The sequence below is a fragment of the Misgurnus anguillicaudatus genome, chromosome 2, assembly GCF_027580225.2.
Source record: "Misgurnus anguillicaudatus chromosome 2, ASM2758022v2, whole genome shotgun sequence".
Classification (NCBI taxonomy): Eukaryota; Metazoa; Chordata; class Actinopteri; order Cypriniformes; family Cobitidae; genus Misgurnus; species Misgurnus anguillicaudatus.
In genome coordinates, this window is record NC_073338.2 from 16,953,313 (window position 1) to 16,970,662 (window position 17,350).

The following is a 17,350-nucleotide window of genomic DNA, read 5'->3' on the forward strand; positions in this document are numbered from 1 at the left end:
TACTAATCCAGTGCGAATAGACCAGCTGTAAATATACACGTAAATTGCGTCATTTCCTTTAAAATATAAAAGCGCTTAAAGAAGCATTTTGCGTTCTAGGCGGAAAAACAAGTAAGTGGCAAGGTTGGCAAAAAATGCATCTCAAAATTCATCAGATTGATGCTTAAAAATATGTCATTTTAAAAAATTACTTACGGGGGACCATGCCCCCGGACCCCCCTAGAGGGGTAATATCCTTCTCACCTTTTCCATCCCTGACCCGTTTTTATGCCTGAAAGGTCTCCAAAAAAATCTGGATTTTGGAGTTAGTTGAACCAAAGTTAAAATTATAAAGTTATTTTACAATAGACATACTTTTTGTTTTTGTGTGAAAAAAGGGTGGGTGGGGGCAGTGGAGCTCATTGGGTGCTCAGCACCCCTAAAGCTCTAACCCTAGAATCGCCTCTGGACCGTGAAAACAGCAGTATACAGATGAGTAAACTTTTTTTACACACAAAACATAAACACATGTTATATTACAAACCATAAACACAATAGCTTCAAAAACACAGGAAAAACGAGAGCTTTAAGAAATAGCTTGAAAATAAGGGGTCAAGTGCCTAACTAAAGGAATCACTCCTATCAAAAACTTATTTTCAATAAAACAAACATAAATTACAGCTACTTTATTTTACTTTAGCTAGTTTTTTTAAAAACCTTAATTTAAAATAAGAGCTATTTTGATGTAAATATAAATAATGAGTGAAGAGGGTAATGGTGTTTGTTTAAAAGATTTAATGTGTCCTGTTATTTCAAGTTGATGTCCATCTAAGTGTGGCTGCACATTAGTTGTTGTTGCTGTTGTATTTCTGCTTGTCTTTTCTCTTTTTTCTGTTCTTGTTTATATTAATTAATTCTGCTTGTTAACAGCAGGTATCATCGCTAATGCTCAATCATAACTTCATTTATCACTTATTTATGTCACAACATCAAAATGTGTAAAATGACAAAACTGTTTGTAGTCTAGCATATGCAAACATATCCTGAACTAATACTAGGGGCGGTTTCCCGGACAGGGATTAGTTTAAGACAGGATTAGGCCTTAGTTTAATTAGGAAATATAATTAGTTTTAACAAACATGCCTTACTAAAAACATTACTTGTGTGCATTTTGAGGCAAAACCAAGGGCACTGATGTATTTTAAGATATGTCAGTGCAAGTTGTTTTCAGTTTTAACAGCTCTTACATTTATTTTAGTCTAGGACTAATCTAATTCCTGTCCGGGAAGCCCCCCCTTAGTGTTGAAAATAAAATGCAGCCTAATGACTCACTCAGCTTTTCTGGATGTTTTGATCACTGGCAGGAGTCTCATAAGACATTCATCTGATCGATCATATTTCTTCAGTATAAACTCATCCAGGTCCTCTTCTGAGTTCAGCAACACAAACGCAAGAGCCGACCACTGAGCAGGAGAGAGTTTGACTCCAGAAAAACTAAAATCATCTCCTCTGTTCAGGTATGTTTGGACTTCCTGCACTAGAGATTGATCATTCAGTTCATTCAGACAGTGAAACAAATTGATGGTTTTCTCTGGAGAGGGATTCTCTCTGATCTTCATCTTAATGTACTCAACTATTTCCTGTCTGCTGTCAGAGCTTCTTCCTGTCTGTATCATCAGATCTCGTAAGATCATCTGACTGGACTTCAATGAGAGACCCAGGAGAAATCTGAGGTAAAGATCCAGGTGTCCGTTCTCACTCTGTAAGGCTTTGTCCACTTCACTCTTCAGTAAATCTGTCATATTTGATCTGAACCTGCTGAAGAGTCCTGATGTTTGTTGAGAAAATAAAAGAAACACAAACAAAGCAGCAAGAAACTCCTGAATGCTCAGATGAACAAAGCTGTAAACCTTCCCCAGGTAAAGTCCAAACTCCTCTCTGAAGATCTCAGTACAAACTCCTGAATACACTGAAGCTTCTCTCACATCAATGCCAGACTCTCTCAGATCCTCCTCATAGAAGATCAGATTCCCTTTCTCCAGCTGTTGATAAGCCAGTTTTCCCAGTGACTGAAGACTCTCTCTAGCCTGCTGAAGATCTACCTCACATTTCCCATCATACTTCTGACTCTTCAGTTTGGTCTGAAAGATCAGGAAGTGTGTGAACATTTGTGTGAGAGTCTTGGGGATCTCTGCTTTACTCTCTGATTCACTCAACATTCTCTCTAGAACAGTGGCTGTAATCCAACAGAAGACTGGGATGTGACACATGATGTACAGACTTCTGGATGATTTGATGTGTGTGAGGATTCTGTTAGCCAGACTCTCATCATTTATTCTCTTCATGAAATACTCGTCCTTCTGAGGATCATTGAACCCTCGTACATCTGTAATCTGGTCAATACACTCAGGAGGAATCTGATTGGCTGCTGCTGGTCGTGATGTTATCCAGATCAGAGCAGAAGGAATCAGATTCCCCTTGATGAGGTTTGTCAGCAGAACATCCACTGATGCTGAATCATTTACATCAAACAAACTCTGATTGTTTGAGAAATCTAGAGGAAGTCGACACTCATCCAGACCATCAAAGATAAACAAAACCTTGTAGTCATCAAAGTCTGTTGATCTCAGTTCTTTTGTATCTGTGAAGAACTGATGAAGAAGATCCATCAGACTGATATTTTGTTGTTTTATCAGATTCAGCTCTCTGAAAGGAAGTGGAAATATTAAGTGAAGATCCTGATTTTCTTTTTCTTCAGCCCAGTCCAGTATGAACTTCTGTACAGAGACGGTTTTTCCAATTCCAGCCACTCCTTTAGTCAGCACAGTTCTGATGTATTTGTCTTGTCCAGGTAAAGCTTTAAAGATGTCATTACATTTGATTGGTGTTTCTTCTGTCTGTAATGTTCTGGATGTTGTCTCAATCTGTCTCACCTCATGTTCATTATTGACCTCTCCACTCCCTCCCTCTGTGATGTAAAGCTCTGTGTAGATCTCATTCATAAGTGTTGAGCTTCCATGTTTTGATATTCCTTCATTAATTCTCTGGAATTTCTCTTTTAATCTGGATTTATGTTTTTTTAAACACAAAGGAGCAAGTTCTGTTGTGAAAAAAGAGAAATCACATGAATCAAATATATGAATCAACTGAGAATTTTTTAAATTTTATAAAAGATTATTAAGTTTCCTAAAGTGATTGGTTTTTGTAACATTGGATCCGAGGTCAGCCTTTTGCCTGACTTCAACTCTCTTGTGAACGTGCACACAGCCACGGTATATTAAGTTTAAAATATATGTTTCCCCCACTGTTTTGCTAAGACATTTAATAACCACATGGGTTATTTTTTTAATGGGCGGGTGCACTTTTTGGGCTTTAAAAACTGGACACTATCCAATGCCGTTAAAACGCCAGAGTCAGGATGTTATTTGATAACTCAAACCATGTTTATACAACTGTGCTGGCTTAAGGGTGAGTTAAATATGGGCTAAATAAAATTTTTGGGTGAACTATTCCTTTAACAGATGCTTAGAATTAGAGAGTGCATTTCAGGAACCTTCACTTTCAAAATTTACATCACATGCTCTTATTTCATGTTTTATATAATGATTAAATGGCAAAGCAAATCTCCGTCTTAGAGGAAGACACTGACTTATCAGAAAATCTGAATAGTGGAAATTACCACTTAAGCATTAGCTAATACAGAGCACTGATCCCACATACATGAGGTCACCTTAAAATCGGCAAAAGGGGCCCACGAGTATTGGGTAGTGCAATTCCTCCACTGAATAAGCTTTTGATGAGTGCTGGAGAATTACAGGCATCCAAGGTTTACCAAAGTGGGAATCTGACTTGGACAACCGTTTCCACTACGAGATACCCCAGCCCACCACTCTATAGATGTCTTTTATAAAAGCACCATTTGCTAGTGCCAAAGACAATGCGACACCCTGGAGGATTTGTGACTACAAAGGTTCCCTTGCTGTTGACATACAGTACAGGGAACTCCTCACTGCTCCTTATACACCTGAGCAATTCCAGTCTAATGGATCTGACATTTGGTGTAAAATTTTAAATATGTCGCTTAAAATATGGTTTTGTTTCAGAGACAACAACTGAATTGAATTCTGCAGGGGAAAAATCACAAATAAGAACTAATAATAGTAAACAAACAGAGAAGATTTGGCTATTCAAAAAATATAAATTCTTAATTATATTTTAATTTTTGTGTGCCCATTTATGAGGCAAATCGGTTACAGATGTGATTTATCTGTTATGTCATCCGCCTGTTGGTGTCAGGAATCTCCGAAAGGAGAGAGAAAGAGAACCCAGGCGCAGGCGTAGATGAACTCAAAAACGTTTAATAACAGACTTCCAAACAAAAGACCCACGAGGGGGTTAACTAGACAATGACTAAGACTAAGACTTACAAAGATAATGACTAACAGGACTTGACTAAACAAAAACAGGAACAAGACTAGGATATGAACAATAGACCAATAAACTTGACAAAATTCTCCTGACTATTGTCACACAGGTAAGTACAGGTATTAACAAAACGGATCTGCACAAGACAACAAACACAAGGGCATTAAATAGGGGAGCAAATCAAGAGGGGAACAGGTGACATGAATCAAACAATAATGGGATAATTCATGAGGAAACAAGGGGGCGGGGTCAAGAGACGAGACAGAAAGCACATGGCTAAAATAATCAAGGCCAATGCTTTCACACAAAAGATGGGCCTGTCATGATTCTGCCTCATGACTAATACTAAAACAAGGACAAGAGGGCAGAATCATGACAGAACCCTCCCCCTAAGGAACGCCTCCAGGCGTTCCTCAGGGGAACACTAGACACGAGACACGGCAGACTGACAAACAGACACAAACCAACAGAACATAACAAATAAACACAAAGGCAGACAAAAATAAACTACAAGAGGATTAGGGTTACATACAAAAACAACATCCATGGGAGGGGGGGTGGGGGCCCAAGAAAGTTCTGGGGAGGCAGTCCAGGCAGGGTAGAACTGGGTGAGCAAGGGATCTTGGGTCCCACAGAGGACTTGGCACACGGAGTCCGGGCAGACTTGGGGGGTTTAGTAGGAGAGGTGGGTCCTGGGGCAGACTGAGGCAAGATTAAGGCAGGGAGGACAGGAGGCACAATGGGGAACAAGGCAGGGTCTCTGGGCAGGAAAGGGGCAGACACAGGAGTGGGTAAACCGGGGCTGACTGGGTTAGGAAGAGAGTCTAGGGAGAACATAGAGACAGTGGCAGGGGACCGGGCAGACGAACAGGATGACAAGGGTACATAGGAGGCAGTGACAGACGGAGCCGGCGAGACAGGGGGCGCTGCAGCTGGCTGGGGAGCCGGCGAGACAGGGGGCGCTGCAGCTGGCTGGGGAGCCGGCGAGACAGGGGCGCTGCAGCTGGCTGGGGAGCCGGCGAGACAGGGGGCGCTGCAGCTGGCTGGGGAGCCGGCGAGACAGGGGGCGCTGCAGCTGGCTGGGGAGCCGGCGAGACAGGGGGCGCTGCAGCTGGCTGGGGAGCCGGCGAGACAGGGGGCGCTGCAGCTGGCTGGGGAGCAGAGTCTGTGGCAGGCTTGAGCTGGGGCGCGAGCCCTGGCAGAGGCTGATGTGGAGGACAGGTGATCCCCTTTTTCCTCTTCTTCCTCCGCGGCCGTGGCGCAGATAGAGTGACAGGTGAGGTGGATTCTGTCATGGTCATGGCGGGTGTGACAGGCTCTGTGGAGGACCCCTCAGACACCGACTCCCACGAGACCCTCCGCTCGCGTTTACCGCGGAGGCTGACAGGCTGGGACGAGCTCTCGGGAGCCGAAGTGGTGAGTGCTGGATCCTCTCGCGTCACCACTCCCATGACGCGACCCTCTGGAATAGAGGAAGTAGGAGCTGCTGCCTTGGCTGAGACCCTGGGCTGAGGTCGGTTCATCAGATAGTTTATCATGTCCGGGAAGCCCAGGGGTCTCAGCATCCTCTGCTCACTGATCTTGAGGGGCTTGTTAAGGCAGCCATTAAAGATGACCTTCAGCTCCGCCTCTTTGAAGCCAGAGCCCCTAGCTGCCCTCAAAAAATCGAAGGCAAAGTCCTTGACTTCGGCCTTCCCCTGACGAAGACCAAACAACACATGCGCCTGATGTGCCCGTTGGGCGGAGAGGGGTGAGTCCATGCTGGCCTGCTGGGTTCTTCTATGGCAGATCCGTTCTGTCAGGAATCTCCGAAAGGAGAGAGAAAGAGAACCCAGGCGCAGGCGTAGATGAACTCAAAAACGTTTAATAACAGACTTCCAAACAAAAGACCCACGAGGGGGTAAACTAGACAATGACTAAGACTAAGACTTACAAAGATAATGACTAACAGGACTTGACTAAACAAAAACAGGAACAAGACTAGGATATGAACAATAGACCAATAAACTTGACAAAATTCTCCTGACTATTGTCACACAGGTAAGTACAGGTATTAACAAAACGGATCTGCACAAGACAACAAACACAAGGGCATTAAATAGGGGAGCAAATCAAAAGGGGAACAGGTGACATGAATCAAACAATAATGGGATAATTAATGAGGAAACAAGGGGGCGGGGTCAAGAGACGAGACAGAAAGCACATGGCTAAATAATCAAGGCCAGTACGTTTACACAAAACATGGGCCTGTCATGATTCTGCCTCATGACTTATACTAAAACAAGGACAAGAGGGCAGAATCATGACAGTTGGTTCTTGCGGTGCTGCATTAAACACACCTAATGCCTCCAATTAACTAAGATCAAAGGCGACTGGGCTCCTTAAAGGGGTCATAGCGTGAAAATCAAACGCTTTTCATGTTTAAGTGCTATAATTGGGTCCCCAGTGATTCTATCAACCTAGAAAACGTGAAAATGATTAACCCAGTAACTTTGTTTGGGTAAGCCATTTTCTGCAAGCATGTGAGAAATTAGGTCGTTCAGATGTCGCCTGTTTTGTGGTTTTAACATGCTGTAATTAATTATCTGTGGAGTATTTTGAGCTAAAACTTCACATACACACTCTGGGAACACCAAAGACTTATTTTAAATTGAAAAAACTCTCATAATATGACCCCTTTAAGTCAAACCCCAAGCGTCACTCAACATCAACTGATTGACAGACGTAGAAGACTCAAAGCATTTTGAATGTAAAGTTATATAACAGTCACATTAATTTGAGCTCTTACTGGTCTGTAGTTTGTTAGCAAGGTCTGTGTGCTTCATCTTCTTTAGGACGTGGAGTGTGATTTTCAGAAGCCCCTCTCTGACTCTGCTCAGATATTTATCGTCCTCCTCTTCTTTCTCAGAGCTTGCTGGATCATCTGGACTCAGTAGTCTCTTGAAGATCTTCAGCTCACTCCTTATCAGAGAGATGATTTTATTCTCAAGTTCCTGAAATCATTGTTCAAACAGAGATTTTTTTTTACTTTTATGCATGCGTAATTTTTTTCTAATGGAACAAATGATCTGGTTTAATCAGTATGTGTATTCACTGGGGATCCCTGGGGACCTTTGTGCAGCTAAAGCAGTCCTCTACCAGTTCAGCTACATAAACACTGAATGAAAGTGCACACACACAATTTTGTTCTTAACCTTTTTCTAATATTAATGAAACTTGATTATTTTAAAATAAAGTAGTAAATGCTAAACAATTGAAAATGCTCATAATACATGCCCAAATCATCTCCTTTTACATATAACGTCTTCTACAAATACGCTTTACAAATGTTTACTTTCTGATTATCTTGGAATAAAGCCAATTGTACCAAAAACATATCAAATACCTTTTATACAAACTAGGGTATATATGTAATTTAGATTACAGCCTGCAATGAACTGCATAATTAAAGTGGGCAGTGTTTCCTCTAGGATTTGTTCCAGCTGTGGTGGCAATTTTTTTAAATGTAAAATATAGGCTTCTGTAAACATGTATTTTTTTTTATAAATTCATGCTGTCATTTACTTTTCCTTATTACTACATAGCTTCGTACGCATCTTTCATTGTAGTTTTAATGTTGTTTGCAAGCCCATGCTTGTGTTTAGCGTTACAGTCGTGCACAGTCCTGTTTGATAATATGCATTTGTAGTGATTGACAGAACACACGACCAGTGATCCTGTTTGACATAAAGACTGTGACCCTGACCCGGTCACAACGCAAATTGCGCAGTAAGTAGAAAGTAAGACTGCATCTACAAAAATTGCTGTGCACAACTCCACGTGAAATGCGGTCTAACAGAAAAAGTTCTAAGAATGTTCCCTGAAAGTTCCCAACATTCCCAAAAACATTCTGTCAACATAAAAAGCGTTTTCTTGATGTTCTAGGAACGTTTCTGTTTTGTCTGAACGTTAGAGTAATGTTACATTTGACCATTTTTAAAGGTTATGACAATGTCATGTTTTAATGTTCACACAATGTTTAAAACTGTTTTTATATTGACTTGTTTGCTTGTTATGTAAATGATAGAGAAACATTGCATTTTATTATTTTATAAAACATTATTTCTGTATGTTCAGTAAATATATTGCTGTAGAAAACACAATTCACTTATTAGGTTTAGATGTTGACGATTTGTTTCATTTGTAGTCCACATGATGGTGATCATTGCTTGCTTTAGTTAGACTCTTGACCCTTGACTGTTTGCTTGCTAGTTTTTCTCTGCTTTGATTACTTTGTGTCTATAAAACACATTTGTAATAGTAATGTAAAGTTATGAGTGCAATTATGTGGTGGGTAGTATATAATGGTAAAAATCATCATCTTATTAATTGATTTACTCATCAAAAACTTTGTTTTGTCAATAATGTTAATGAGATCCAGCACTTTCACAACAGTTTGTTATTCAGGAGTTATAGAAACTTAGGACAACAATCCTCTGTATACTTGGGACATACAAACATCAAGAATCAGACTATGAATCTCAAGCATGGTGATAAAGAGAATTGTAAAAAGTTAATTATTTATCCATGCAGCAGTGCATGCTGGGAGTCCTGGATGAGATTTGTAATTTGTTAATTTCCAGCATGCATTGCAATATGAAGTTTTTCATTTATTTGTCACAATTGTTGAGATTCATACTCTGATTGTGGCATCACTTTGGCTTGCTCGTGGTTGAGATGTCTTAAACAGGGGTCCATTCTTCGTACGTCGCTTAATACATCTAAAATCAAATGAGATATCCGAGATGTTCAGATCTTGCTAATTATGATCTCCCTTATCCGGTTCTTTGAATGCCCGCAGGATTTAATAATCTGAGATCACTGCGTGTTCGTGCACTGCAAGAAAAGGCAAAACATATCGGCAGTAGAAACACTGATCAGCCACGCTGTGATTGGCCAGTTGTTACATTTTTTAACCCCTGCAGTGCGCAAGCTATTGATGGAAGGTTGTGAAATTTTTATGATGCTGAATTTGTAAACCCAGTTAAAGCTATTTTGTACACTAGTCAACATTTGAAGTGGATCAAAACCTGTCCTAAAAGTTGTCTTAAAACCAATAACCAATACCTGTTCTTGTCTGAGGACAACTTTGATGAACGTTTTTGATTCACTTCAAATGTTGACTAGTATACATAAAATCACCCTACATGTTTGTCTTGTCATTCGTTTAAGAATAATAATGAAATATGTTAAACAAAAACAAGTTGCACAAGTACAGAAAAAATATATTTGTTTAAATAACATAGCTAAAAAATGTAATCAATCCTTTTTTATTACGTGTTGAATTTGAAAAGCTCTTCATCGTGCATCTCGTATAATGAGGAATACATGACTGCATCAGACTTTCCGTATCACCTCCTAAGCAGTACAAAAGGTACAAACTAATCTTGTTTACATGAAATAAGCCTGCTTCTGAGCAGGTTTAATCTTACGGACCTGTTGCTGTGACAGCAACTCTAGGATGAGCTTAGAAGAAACAAATAATCCAAGATCAAGCCAAATCGTCAACAATCAAATACAGCTAACCGAGTTATCCACGTACAAAGAACAGACACCAGGAGTGGACCAAACAAGTGCCATTAATCCATGCCAGGTTTGGGCCAGATATAGAGGGATGACGTCCGCGCCTCTAGTCCAATGTGGTGGTAACACCGGTGCGTGAATCCAAAAATTAGAACAATAAAGAGAAGAAAAGTCCGCACACAGTAATCAAAATAATGTCAAAAACATTTATTCTATGCCGAAAAAATCCAATGGCCAAAGATGCAAAAATATAGACAAATGTTTCGGGCCAGAGAAAGGTGTTGGATGTGGGCCGAATCTAGGCCAAAATTTTAATCGACTAATACCCAAATTTCGGGCAGATCTGCATTATTTGCGTTGTGCTTGGCTGACATGTGGAATTTCTATGGCTTGCTTTTTGGAAAAGAGGGGTGGACCGCTCGAGTGCCATCAATCCAGGCCGAAGGTGGGCCATATGAAAGTGTTAGATGTGAGCTAGATCTGGCCACAGCAATTTTGCTATCTGGGCATGTTCTGTTGATTTTAATCTATTTGCGCATGAACCTAAACCCCTGGTGAAAATGATGATATTTTAGAAAATGTATTTATAAATGAGTAAACAACATGAATCCAGCCACAGTGGGTTTTGTCTAGAAGGGATACAGAAAATGCCAAAAAGTTTAGGATTTGGAGATATGATTAGGATGAAAACAGCGGCCCTGGCTGAATGACAAACAAATACATCCTAAATCTTGTGAAATGTTGTGTTAAGAGCAGTGATGCCACAGTTACTTTGAAAAGGTAATCTAATTACTGATTACTCCTTTAAAAAGTAACTAAGTTTCTTTACAGATTACTTGATTTTAAAAGTAACTAAGTTAGATTACAAGTTACTTTGTTAGTTACATTCCAGTAGCTGCCCACACCCCCACTGCCTCAACATTAAAAATGACAACCGGTTTTGCCAACACTCACTTTATTGGAAGTGCATTTTTAACAGTAACGTCAACAATATATCTCCTGACATTTTAAGTTGAACTGTTGTTTTAAAAAACCTTTCTTGACTTCACTTAACATAAATAGGGAAGAGCAGGGCCCATTTTCAGAAAAACTTAATTTTAAAAGCTAATGTTTTAGACAGAGATACATGGTCAATAACTCACAAGTGTGGTCTATCAAAACCAGCTGGAATTTTGAACAAATGTAAAACGACTTCTGTATAATTTCACTTTAAACAAGAGTAGTGAATTGTTACTTTTGACCTTGACAGCAGGGACGAAAGTAGTAACACACAGGTGGGTCAAAAGTAACACAACAAAACATGATCGATTTTTGTGTTACACTTGTTTTTATTAAATATATATGACTATGACCTCTTAAATATGTAACTGCAAACTTATTTTGTCACTTATCTTTGTAAAAAATAATTAAATTACATTTTTATTTTAAATTTCAGTTTTATCAAATGTTTCAAAAGCAACCAACAGTAATTGCTGAGACTAAAAAAAATTAGTTTGAACACTATGAAAATGAAATTAAATCAAATTAGAATAATATCAATTTTTTAACATATTATACACAGTATTAGCAGTGGGACAAAACTAAGAAGTGATACTTTTGACCCGACAGGATCTACTCACAAAATGAAAGTAAGTCGAGTTTAAACTCGACTTACTTTTATTTTGAAAAACTGAGAAGTCTTCAGGATGTTATATAGTAAATACCTTGTAGATTTATCAGTATTGTAACACATGAAATGAGAAACACAACGCGTTGTAAGAAAAAAAGACCGCTTTTGGAATTTACTTATCATGGTTGAAAACAGTTCTGGATCTACACGTGGAAATCGGTGAGTAAATAACGCGATATTTGACAACTCTTTCAATGGTTATGTGCTAATATGCTGTCATATTGAGATGCAGATGTTATCAAGGCTCGGAGAAAATCGCTTTGTTACTTTCATTCTTCAACTCTCCCACACTTACTGGTTTTGCACTGAAGTCCAGCTTTTGTTGTTTGGGTAGTGCAGTGGTTCTCAATCCTGGTCCTGGAGCCCCACTGCTCTGCACATTTTGTATGTCTCTCTTATCTGATGGACAATGAGATCTCTGCTAATGAGCTGATGATTTGAATCAGCTGTGTTAAACATGGGAGACATACAAAATGTGCAGAGCAGTGGGGCTCCAGGACCAGGATTGAGAACCACTGGGGTAGTGGATGACCTCCTGCTCACTGCTTCGCACCACCGGGTGGGACTTGCTCTTAGTTTGACTGTCTGTGCCGTGCCGCGACTCCAAATGTTTGTTTTTTAATTTGACGTAGTGTTTTTGTAGCTGCATCTCTCTTCTCGCTCCATTGTACGTTGTTTACGTTTGTGTCGCTTACACGTGACCTGAGTTGTCCTCGTGCTGAAAACATGAATTGTCGCACACCTGACTTCACTTCCCGAGACGCAAGAAGAAATATACAAGAAAATATATATTTTACTAAGGAAAATTTCAAAAATAGTAACGCACAGTGACTTGGATAAGTAACTTTAATCTGATTACTGGTTTGGAAATATCAACGCGTTAGATTACTCGTTACTAAAAAAAGTGGTCAAATTAGAGCAACGCATTACTAAGTAACGCGTTACCGGCATCACTGGTTAAGAGTTAGGTTTGGGTGAAGGAGGATAAAACAGTGCTCATCCGAGATTTTGTTTGCTGTATCCCTTCTAGACAAAACCGCAAGCGTGGCGGAAATGTTTTAGGCGTGACAGCCCGCCACGGCAGAATGCATGTAACGGAAACACTGGGGGGTAACAGTATGTCATGTTTGTGATTTATTAACACAGATTAAGATGTGCTAAACAAATGCTAAACAAATGTAGTTTCTCAAAAAAGGGTAAGTTCATGACCCGGTTGCAAATCGTGTCACAAACGTACTCTTTTGCAGTATGACTGCTTATGTTTTACGTTGGAAATCGGCTCGTAAGTGCATATAATGTAAATGATACCAACATGTAGTAATTTATAAGTTATCCAGAGATAGTGGGTTTGTGTGTGTTGCTTGCCCGTGACTCGCTCCTCCCCCGATACGCCTTGATTTAGGGAATCAAGCTACAAGCAAAGCGTAAGTAAAAATAGTAAATATAATGTGACAAATTCACTCGCCCATGATTCAAAATGTTCTTTGAATGAATGAAATATTTGATTTTAAATTATGTGAAGTGTGTCTCTTGCATGTTTTCTTGTAAATTAACATTCTTATTTACTCTTAATGGATTCTGCCAACAAAGCAGGATTTCCGAATAGCCTGAGTATTTAATCAACATATAATATGTGCTGAGAGCACTCAGTTAATATAATTATTTAGTTAATATATCATCATGATATAATTTTTGACTGAGGTAGTGATTAGCGGTTTTTGGTTCTAACTCTTTATAAATGACTTTGCAAACAAAACAGCCATTGTCTCTGCACTTACAGTACATCCCATCCTGAACACTGCAGTCAACAAAATGAGCAACACCTTGTTGATACCCTCACAAAAGATGTAATGTAAATGTTCTTATGCTATATAACACAAGATTTTGATGACAGCAGCAAAGTTTCATTTTGCTGTATGAATGTGTTTCAATTTTTTATGCTCTTTTAATAATTACTTGTTTTATAATGAAGTAACTCCATGTTTTGACTGACTCCAGGGTTAAACATAAACAGATGACAGAGAGGTTTGTAAGAAAACATACATGAACAATCCTACCTGGAAAACAGAATCCATTTGCTTCTTGTTGAAAGATGTTGATCCAACTCTCCTTTTACTGTAATTTAAACAAATTAAATTCTTAAATTATGTATTTATATATTTTTATATTTATTCAATTATATCTAAGGAAATTCAGACACTAGGAAAGTAGAAAAGTACAAGGGAAAGTAATACACAACAGTAAACAACTGTATGAATGTGTTTATGTGACAGCACACTGAATGTACACACTCTAAAAAAATAATCCGTAAAAAAACGGATAATGTCCTGGCAGAAAATTACTGGTACCTTTTCCGTTATGTTTACAGAATTTCCGTTTGTTCAAAAACTGAACATTCTGTGGATTTGTGGAACACTGTCCGTGGATTTGCGGGGCATTTTCCGTGGCCTTTGGGGACACTTCAATCTGACTATGAAACGCAACAATGGTGACAATCAACAACAAAGCTTTATGCCGCAATGCATGCTGGGTACCAGGATTGTAGAAAACTCTCTTAACATTTACTCTCACCATTGTTGAGATTTGTATCCAAAGTGTTGATGTCCCTGAAGCAAAAACCACAGCTGACACATTTTCAGCCATCTTATTCAATACAGTGTGTTTAGATCAGCATAGAGTGTCACTCTTATACATTTCAATTCTTTATTCTTATTTTATCATTTCATATTTAAATGTTAGGCAGCAAAGCATTAAAACATCCAAGCTTAGACGACATCATAGACAATTCTACTTTCTCAAGCAACAAACAAGTTGTAATTGCTACAAACAAATACACTGTTGCAATGCTAAAAGAGCAGAGACAGTTTTGTGAAGGTCAAGGGACAAAAGCCTGACTAAAGGGAACACTATTCACCATAGTGGTGACTTCAAATGAATCTAAAACAAACACAAACTGGAGATTTAATGTGATAAATTTTGTGGTAAATATCCATTTGACTTACACATTACGTCAGAAAGAAGATTTGTCTACTAAATCACATGTGTCGATGCTAGAATAGTTTAACACTTGTATCTTGTTCTGAAAGCATTTGTTTAGAAGTTAAACATCATCCATGTTAGAAGATAACTCTGCAAGCAAGTTGTAATTTAAGGTTTCAAACAGAGATGGTGATAGAGAGCCAAAGTGAAAGATTGCAGAAGAAGTAATTGCACCCATAATGCAACATGTTATTAAAAAAAACTGATAAATGCCCGTAAAACATAAATACGGAAAATTCCTTCATATTTACACAGTACTTTGTCCGTTTTTTACGGATTTTTTTTAGAGTGCAGGTGAATACAAACAGATGAAGTGATTTACTCCTCTAAACTGACAGATCGATAAAGTGATTTTCTCCTCTAAACCGTCAGACAGATGAAGTGATTTACTCCTCTAAACTGACAGACCGATAAAGTGATTTACTCCTCTAAACCATCAGGCAGATGAAGTGATTTACTCCTCTAAACCATCAGACATATGAAGTGATTTACTCCTCTAAACCGACAGACAGATGAAGTGATTTACTCCTCTAAACCGTGAGACAGATGAAGTGATTTACTCCTCTAAACCGTCAGACAGATGAAGTGATTTACTCCTCTAAACAATCAGACATATGAAGTGATTTACTCCACTAAACCATCAGACAGATGAAGTGATTTACTCCACTAAACCGTCAGACAGATGAAGTGATTTACTCCTCTAAACCGACAGACAGATGAAGTGATTTACTCCTCTAAACCGACAGACAGATGAAGTGATTTACTCCTCTAAACCGACAGACAGATGAAGTGATTTACTCCACTAAACCGTCAGACAGATGAAGTGATTTACTCCACTAAACCATCAGACAGATGAAGTGATTTACTCCACTAAACCATCAGACAGATGAAGTGATTTACGCCTCTAAACCGACAGACAGATGAAGTGATTTACTCCACTAAACCGACAGACAGATGAAGTGATTTACTCCTCTAAACCATCAGACAGATGAAGTGATTTACTCCTCTAAACCGACAGACAGATGAAGTGATTTACTCCACTAAACCGTCAGACAGATGAAGTGATTTACGCCTCTAAACCGTCAGACATATGAAGTGATTTACTCCTCTAAACAATCAGACATATGAAGTGATTTACGCCTCTAAACCATCAGACATATGAAGTGATTTACTCCTCTAAACCATCAGACAGATGAAGTGATTTACTCCACTAAACCGTCAGACAGATGAAGTGATTTACTCCTCTAAACCGTCAGACAGATGAAGTGATTTACTCCTCTAAACCGTCAGACAGATGAAGTGATTTACTCCTCTAAACCGTCAGACAGATGAAGTGATTTACTCCTCTAAACCATCAGACAGATGAAGTGATTTACTCCACTAAACCGTCAGACAGATGAAGTGATTTACTCCTCTAAACCATCAGACAGATGAAGTGAATTACTCCTCTAAACCATCAGACAGATGAAGTGATTTACTCCTCTAAACCGACAGACAGATGAAGTGATTTACTCCTCTAAACTGTCAGACAGATGAAGTGATTTACTCCTCTAAACCGACAGACAGATGAAGTGATTTACTCCACTAAACCGACAGACAGATGAAGTGATTTACTCCACTAAACCGTCAGACAAATGAAGTGATTTACTCCTCTAAACCGACAGACAGATGAAGTGATTTACTCCTCTAAACCATCAGACAGATGAAGTGATTTACTCCACTAAACCGTCAGACAGATGAAGTGATTTACTCCTCTAAACCATCAGACAGATGAAGTGATTTACTCCACTAAACCGACAGACAGATGAAGTGATTTACTCCACTAAACCGTCAGACAGATGAAGTGATTTACTCCTCTAAACAATCAGACATATGAAGTGATTTACGCCTCTAAACCATCAGACATATGAAGTGATTTACTCCTCTAAACCGTCAGACAGATGAAGTGATTTACTCCTCTAAACCGTCAGACAGATGAAGTGATTTACTCCTCTAAACCGTCAGACAGATGAAGTGATTTACTCCTCTAAACCGTCAGACAGATGAAGTGATTTACTCCTCTAAACCATCAGACAGATGAAGTGATTTACTCCACTAAACCGTCAGACAGATGAAGTGATTTACTCCTCTAAACCATCAGACAGATGAAGTGATTTACTCCACTAAACCGTCAGACAGATGAAGTGATTTACTCCTCTAAACCATCAGACAGATGAAGTGAATTACTCCTCTAAACCATCAGACAGATGAAGTGATTTACTCCTATAAACCGTCAGACAGATGAAGTGATTTACTCCTCTAAACCGTCAGACAGATGAAGTGATTTACTCCTCTAAACCGTCAGACAGATGAAGTGATTTACTCCTCTAAACCGACAGACCGATAAAGTGATTTACTCCTCTAAACCGTCAGACAGATGAAGTGATTTACTCCTCTAAACCGTCAGACAGATGAAGTGATTTACTCCTCTAAACCGTCAGACAGATGAAGTGATTTACTCCTCTAAACCGTCAGACAGATGAAGTGATTTACTCCTCTAAACCGTCAGACAAATGAAGTGATTTACTCCTCTAAACCGACAGACAGATGAAGTGATTTACTCCTCTAAACCGTCAGACAGATGAAGTGATTTACTCCTCTAAACCGTCAGACAGATAAAGTGATTTTCTCCTCTAA

The 17,350-nt window shown here is 39.1% G+C and overlaps 2 protein-coding genes across 2 annotated transcripts in view; one reads left to right on the forward strand and one right to left on the reverse strand.

Moving 5' to 3' along the window:
* LOC129441882 (uncharacterized) overlaps nucleotides 1-17,350 on the reverse strand; it is a 429,034-nt gene that overhangs the window by 390,451 nt on the left and 21,233 nt on the right. The window contains exons 4-6 of the mRNA XM_073858135.1: nucleotides 13,693-13,750; nucleotides 7,193-7,397; nucleotides 1,312-3,079 (exon numbers count right to left, since the gene is read on the reverse strand). Coding sequence (XP_073714236.1) covers nucleotides 1,312-3,079; nucleotides 7,193-7,397; nucleotides 13,693-13,750 — 2,031 coding nt within the window. The remainder of the gene's footprint in view (nucleotides 1-1,311; nucleotides 3,080-7,192; nucleotides 7,398-13,692; nucleotides 13,751-17,350) is intronic.
* The window catches only part of LOC129441899 (interferon-induced protein 44-like), a 118,240-nt gene that overhangs the window by 24,815 nt on the left and 76,075 nt on the right, over nucleotides 1-17,350 (forward strand). The gene's annotated exons all lie outside the window — the stretch shown is intronic.